General features: G+C 42.8%; 1 protein-coding gene across 1 annotated transcript in view; it reads left to right on the forward strand.

The window, feature by feature from the left end:
- LOC113829813 (protein turtle homolog B) overlaps positions 1 to 7,500 on the forward strand; it is a 68,577-nt gene that overhangs the window by 15,087 nt on the left and 45,990 nt on the right. Inside the window, exons 4-6 of the mRNA XM_070144643.1 lie at positions 3,819 to 3,963; positions 5,101 to 5,231; positions 6,032 to 6,191. Coding sequence (XP_070000744.1) covers positions 3,819 to 3,963; positions 5,101 to 5,231; positions 6,032 to 6,191 — 436 coding nt within the window. The remainder of the gene's footprint in view (positions 1 to 3,818; positions 3,964 to 5,100; positions 5,232 to 6,031; positions 6,192 to 7,500) is intronic.

Raw genomic sequence — 7,500 nt, forward strand, 5'->3', positions numbered from 1 at the left:
CTGTAGCTGCAAATGGGTATCACGAAAAGTATATTATCTACAATATGGTGACTATATCTTAGAAATTATAGAGCCATAGAATTGCACTGTAAATAGCGATTAAGGAAATTGCAAACATCCTGTGTAATGGCGTCAATGGTTCCGTCCGTGAATCGAGGTGAGTGCGACTTTGGCGAGCAAAATCGACTCCAGCGGTGGATTATGGCATCAAAACATTCCACTAAACGGCAACAACGGCGCTGGAAATGCTTAATGTATCTGAATGGCTTTGACGTAAAAATATAATGTAATTATACCTCCCCAAGTAGAGTTGTTGTGAAAGTTAACATGACATTCATAAAACTAATAGCTCACGTTTCACAGACAATATTTATAAAACTACTGACACAAACTGTAGGGAGTACTCCATTTTTAATTGATATGGACCTATTGTAAAGATCAACGTACTTTTTACCAAATGAATAGCGCTTAATAACCCGCGCGTAAACAAAAAACAAACAAAAATAGATAAAAAATAATTATAATAAATTTAGAACATTACAAACCCAATAAAACATTTGAAATAGTAAACCACACTGAAAAGTGAAACAATGAATTCAATAAACTTTGGATTGAGATTAAGGAAATAAATGATAATGATAACAAGAGTAATGATGATGATGATAATAATGTATGGGGTAAACATGGCGATAATAGTTATGATAATGATAATGATAGTATTGATAATAGAAATGGTAATAAAGATTATAATGATGATAATAATAATAATAATAGCAATTATAATGATAATAATGATGGTGATAATAATAAAAACAGTAATAATAATGATAACAATAATAATAATGATAATATTAATAATAATAATAATAATAATAATAATAATAATAATAATAATAATAATAATAATAATAATAATAATAATATTAATAATAATAATGATATCAAAAATAATTATAGTAATAATGATAATGATGATAGTGATGATGATGATGATAATGATAACGATAGTAATAATAATAATAATAATAATAATAATAATAATAATAATAATAATAATAATAATAATAATAATAATAATGAGTGATAATAATAATAGTAATAATAATAATGATAATAATAGTCATAATAATAATTATAATAAAATAATAACAATGATGATAATCACAACATTATGAATGAATGTGTTACATTAAAGATAATGATTTTTATAACAACAATGCTAACAACAACAAAAATAATGATGATGACAATAATAATAATGGTCATACCAATATTGAAAATGGTAATAGTAACACTGATGGTAATAATAATAGTAGTGATAATGATAATATTACTAATGATGAACGATGATAACGATATTAGAAGAAGGAGAAGGTAAATATGTAAATAGATAAATAAAACAAAGCACCAGAATTGTTCGTCAACCGCAGCCCACTTTCGGATTAACACGTATTTCATTAAATGTCAAAACTTGCTTAAGTTGAAAGGGAAGCATCAGCTACTCCGCAGAGACTAGGTATACCTTTAGAGACTTCACAGACTTTACTGTAACAGCTGAGGCTAAGACTTCTATTGAACGTATTATTATTATGATTATCATTATTATTATTATTATTTGGAAAATGATAATAAAGGCACACGTATTTTTTTGTTTGTTTGTTTGTTTGTTTTTTAATTTCCTTTATCTTTCTCTCTTAACTTCGGAATCACTAAAAGACAGATAGTTCTCAGCGTGTCCGCCGACACAGAGAGCTTGTATTATATTCATTATTAATGTCGTTGCTGGTATGGGAGTTTTGTCATCATTTTATAGTTACTAATATCATCAATATTGTTATCATCATCGTTGTTACTATTATTATCATTATTATTTTTTATTATAATCATTACAATCATGATTATTATAAGCATTATTATTATCAATATTATCTTTATTATTATTATTATTATTATTATTATTATTATTATTATTATTATTATTATTATTATTATTATTATTATTATTATTATTATTATGATTATTATGATTATTATGATTATTATTATTATCATTATCATTCTTAGTAGTATTAGTAGTAGTAGTAGTATTTCTGATGTCATGGTTCTTCTTATTAATATCATTACCCATATTATTATCTTATACTGAAACAATTAGGAAAACTCTGAATGAGTCTTGTATGGACGGATCCATAGACATACACATGCAATCATACACATGCCATCCACCTCCCTCTTACCTCTCCCTCTCTTCCCCCTCCACCCACCTCCCTCTCACCTCTCCCTCTGTCCCCATTCCACCCACCTCCCTCTCACCTCTCCCTCTGTCCCCACTCCACCCACCTCCCTCTCACTTCTCCCTCTCCTCCTCCTCCATGCACCTCCCTCTCACTTCTACCTCTCCTCCTTCCTCCATGCACCTCCCTCTCACCTCTCCCTCTGTCCCCACTCCACCCACCTCCCTCTCACTTCTCCCTCTCCTCCTCCTCCATCCACCTCCCTCTCACCTCTCCCTTTGTCCTCACTCCACCCGCCTCCCTCTCACTTCTCCCTCTCCTCCTCCTCCATCCACCTCCCTCTCACCTCTCCCTCTGTCCCCACTCCACCCACCCTTCTCTCACCTCTCCCTCTGTCCCCACTCCATCCACCTCCCTCTCACTTCTCCCTCTCCTCCTCCTCCATGCACCTCCCTCTCACTTCTACCTCTCCTCCTTCCTCCATGCACCTCCCTCTCACCTCTCCCTCTATCCCCACTCCACCCACCTCCCTCTCACTTCTCCCTCTCCTCCTCCTCCATCCACCTCCTTCTCACCTCTCCCTCTGTCCCCACTCCACCCACCTCCCTCTCACTTCTCCCTCTCCTCCTCCACCATGCACCTCCCTCTCGCTTCTACCTCTCCTCCTTCCTCCATGCACCTCCCTCTCACCTCTCCCTCTGTCCCCACTCCACCCACCTCCCTCTCACTTCTCCCTCTCCTCCTCCTCCATCCACCTCCCTCTCACCTCTCCCTCTGTCCCCACTCCACCCACCTCCCTCTCACTTCTCCCTCTCCTCCTCCTCCATCCACCTCCCTCTCACCTCTCCCTCTGTCCCCACTCCACCCACCTCCCTCTCACCTCTCCCTCTGTCCCCACTCTACCCACCTCCCTCTCACTTCTCCCTCTCCTCCTCCTCCATGCACCTCCCTCTCACTTCTACCTCTCCTCCTCCTCCATCCACCTCCCTCTCACCTCTCACTCTGTCCCCACTCCACCCACCTCCCTCTCACTTCTACCTCTCCTCCTCCTTCATCCACCTCCCTCTCACCTCTCCCTCTGTCCCCACTCCACCCACCTCCCTCTCACTTCTCCCTCTCCTCCTCCTCCATCCACCTCCCTCTCACCTCTCCCTCTGTCCCCACTCCCCCCACCTCCCTCTCACCCCTCCCTCTGTCCCCACTCTACCCACCTCCCTCTCACTTCTCCCTCTCCTCCTCCTCCATGCCCCTCCCTCTCACTTCTACCTCTCCTCCTCCTCCATCCACCTCCCTCTCACCTCTCCCTCTGTCCCCACTCCACCCACCTCCCTCTCACTTCTACCTCTCCTCCTCCTTTATCCACCTCCCTCTCACGTCTCCCTCTCTTCACACTCCATCCACTTCCCTCTCACCTGTCCCTCTCTCTCCACTCCATCCACCTCCCTCTCACCTCTCCCTCTCCTCCTCCATCCACCTCCCTCTCACCTCTCCCTCTCCTCACCATACATCCACCTCCCTCTCACCTCTCCCTCTCTTCCCCCTCCACCCACCAACCTCTCACCTATCCCTCTCTTCCCCCTCCAGCTCAAGCACGGGGACAACATGACGACGAGCGAGCTGCGTTGGACGCCGAGCGTGCACGACGGGGGGCGGGTGCTCTCCTGCCACGCCGATTCGCCCAACGTCCAGCACCCGCCCCTCGTCGACGAATGGCTCCTCGACGTCTTCTGTGAGTGTCTTTCGAGCTCTGTGTTGCTTGTGGGGTGCTTGCTGTCTTGATCTCTCACGTTCTGTATCGTTATATGTGCTTGACGTATTTCGCGAGAATTTGTGAGGCCTTATGATGCCTTTGGGATGTCTTAACTTTGTAATTTTGTGGCCTTTGAGTATCCCTCGTGCTTCCTTGAGGTCTTCTGCGATTGTGACCTTGTGGCCGTGCCTTGTGTTTTGTGACTTCTATAGGCTTTTGACAATACTTGTGTTCTGTTGGTCTCATTTCGGTTCTTCTCTCTCGATTATCAAGTGTACCTGATATTTTTCTTCAGAGTGACTGCAGTTTGTGAGTAGCTTAGTGCTCTATTGATGTCACTGTGTGCCATTGATTTCTTGTGTATCTTTGTGGGTTGTGAGAATACCCTGTGGCTCTTTGTCGCGTATAAATAATACATATAGCGATGATAACTGCAGTGAGGATCTTATGATATGCACGATGACTATAAAGATGATAATCATGATCATGATTATAATAGCAACAATTACGAAAGCAATAATACTAATAATGATGACAATCAAGATTATATTCGGTTATTATGATAAATGATAATGATGATAATTACAAATTTGAATATAATCATAACCACCTCCCTCCCGCACCCACCCACTCTCCCTCCCTCTTGCCCCAACCCCTTCCTGTCCCACCGACCCACTCTCCCTCCCCCCTGCCCCAAAACCCCTTCCTCTCCACCCCACCCACTCTCCCTCCCCCCTGCCCCAAACCCCTTCCTCTCCACCCCACCTACTCTCCCTCCCCCCTGTCCCAAAACCCCTTCCTCTCCACCCCACCCACTCTCCCTCCCCCCTGCCCCAACCCCTTCCTGTCCCACCGACCCATTCTCCCTCCCCCCTGCCCCAAAACCCCTTCCTCTCCACCCCACCTACTCTCCCTCCCCCCTGTCCCAAAACCCCTTCCTCTCCACCCCACCCACTCTCCCTCCCCCCTGTCCCAAAACCCCTTCTTCTCCACCCCACCCACTCTCCCTCCCCCCTGCCCCACAACCCTCCCCCTCCACCCCACCCACTCTCCCTCCCCCCTGTCCCAAAACCCCTTCCTCTCCACCCCACCCTCTCTCCCTCCCCCTCCCCCCAGATGCCCCCGAGACGACCCTGACCCCCGGGCGGTCCCTGAACCTGAGCAACATCGAGGAGGGCGACGACGTATACTTCGAGTGCTCCATCCGCGCCCACCCCCGGGTCTTTCGGATCGCCTGGCTCCACGAGGTGCGATTTCACTCGTCTTTTACTCTGTTGTTTATTTATCTGCCTAACCATTTATTGTGTTTATTATCCGTTTGAAATTTCTCTATTTTTAATTCATCTGCCTTATTTTCTTTCTTTTTTCAAGTTGGATTAGTGTTTTAATAATTTATTTTAACACTTTTTATACTCTTCTTTTCTTTTTCTCTTTCTTGACCTGTGTTTCTTTTTCAACCAGCGTTTACTCTATTTACCTGTTACCTGGATATTTGTCTCTCTGTCTCCTCTCATTTTTTTTTTTTTTTTTTTTTTTACATTCCGTTCTTCCGTCTGAAATTCCTTTCTATTTATCGTCCTTTCTCCTCACTATCGTCTTTCTTACGTCCGTTACTCTTTATTTACGGGTGATGATGTTCTCTCTTCTCTTTCCTCATTTTCTTGTTACGCTTATCCATTCATTCGGATTTGGAAAAAAATCTTATTTAGGTATGTTGATTTATTTTCTTTCACTCTTTCTCCTCTTTTCATAAGACACACACACACACACACACACACACACACACACACACACACACACACACACACACACACACACACACACACACACAGGACCACACACACACACATATATAAATATATATATATATATATATATATATATATATATATATATATATATATATATATATATATATATATATATATATATATATATATACATATATATATATATCCTTAACGTGTATTGATTTTTTTCTCTATGTTTTTTCACCATGTTTATTCATCCATTTCCCCCACCCCCGCTCCCCATCCTACGCCCGCAGAACCACGAGCTGGAGCACAACGTGTCTTCGGGCGTGATCATCAGTAATCAGAGCCTCGTCCTGCAGAAAGTAACGCGGGCGGCCTCGGGGAACTACTACTGCGTAGCCTTCAACCTGGAGGGCGAAGGGCGCTCCAACCCCATCATGCTGAGAGTCAAGTGTAAGTAGATTGGCTATGGGGGGCGAGAGGGAAGGCGGGAGGAAGGGAGGATAAGAGGGAGGGGGATTAAAAGGGAGAGGAAGAGAAAAAGGGAGAAAAGGGGGAGGGGGGAGAGACTGAGAGAGAAAGTGGCTTAAAAGATATGCGGGGTTGCCAACAAAACATAACCCTTCTTTCGGTTAATTGCGTCATTTCATGACTCTCAGAGAGACCTGATATAGTATCATGTACAGAGACGTTCTTTAGTAGCATAGCCAAGGAAGAATGTAATATCTCTGGACAAAGTCATTGGGGACGCAGAGATCCTGTCAATGGAAATAAAAAAGGTGGAAAGGCAGTATGAGTAAAGAGAATTTTCGCATTCAATCTCTCTCTCCCCAGTGCTTCCTGACATCCCTGATATCATGTTTTTTTCAAGATCATAACTGCAAGGAAACAATCTATCCTTCTATGTGTTTTGTATAGACCTCAGTGGCAAGGTAGTTATCCGATTGAATATCTCCATGCGAAATTGGGTAGCCTAACGCTGCATTAAATGTAATACTAATGAGTGATTGGAATCAGCATCTTGTGCAAAATGATTTTGACATATTCTGAATTGTGTATGAGCTGCACAATCATGTAGACTTTCCTACACACGACTCGGGTTCATCCCTTGATCCCGTCATATCTGATATTCCCAGTTTACTTCCAAGCTGTAAATCTCTCGGCACAGTTTGAACCTCTGACCACAATGCTGTTCTCACTCGCTTTGCCACTGACGTGGCTGAGGATAAGATGGAATTAAAAAATGGGAAGCTACCAAAGCAGATCTGCAAAATACAGACTGGAACATACTGCTGCATGGTAGTATTGATGATCAGGACTGACAAACGAACTCTTGGACATTCAGAAAAAAGTATGATCCTCTAAGGAGTTCAGTGGAAAACCTCATGGCCCACCCTGGTTTGGTCATTAGTGCCGCATTGCAGCCAAAGCAGAGTATGAATCCTGGAGGCATTTCAAGAAAAGACCATCGAGCAGCAACAAAAGTGTTCACAAACAAGCTTGCCAAAGACTTACAGAAACCTTTCAGTGGGCAAAAACGTCGGTGGACAACTGATTTGTAGCACAAATTAGAGCGTGGCAATAGATGATCCAAGGATTAATGGAATTTACTAAAATATACAAGGCCTATCGCGGGAAGATCTCGACCCACCACTTACTTTCAAAGAAAGTATAAAGACCCTTGCTCTACATTTTGCAGAATAAATGACCTCCCATTCTACTGCAGCGAACTATCAAGGTGGAATTAGCCTATATCTTCTCC

Source organism: Penaeus vannamei, chromosome 32, assembly GCF_042767895.1.
Source record: "Penaeus vannamei isolate JL-2024 chromosome 32, ASM4276789v1, whole genome shotgun sequence".
NCBI classification, from domain to species: Eukaryota; Metazoa; Arthropoda; class Malacostraca; order Decapoda; family Penaeidae; genus Penaeus; species Penaeus vannamei.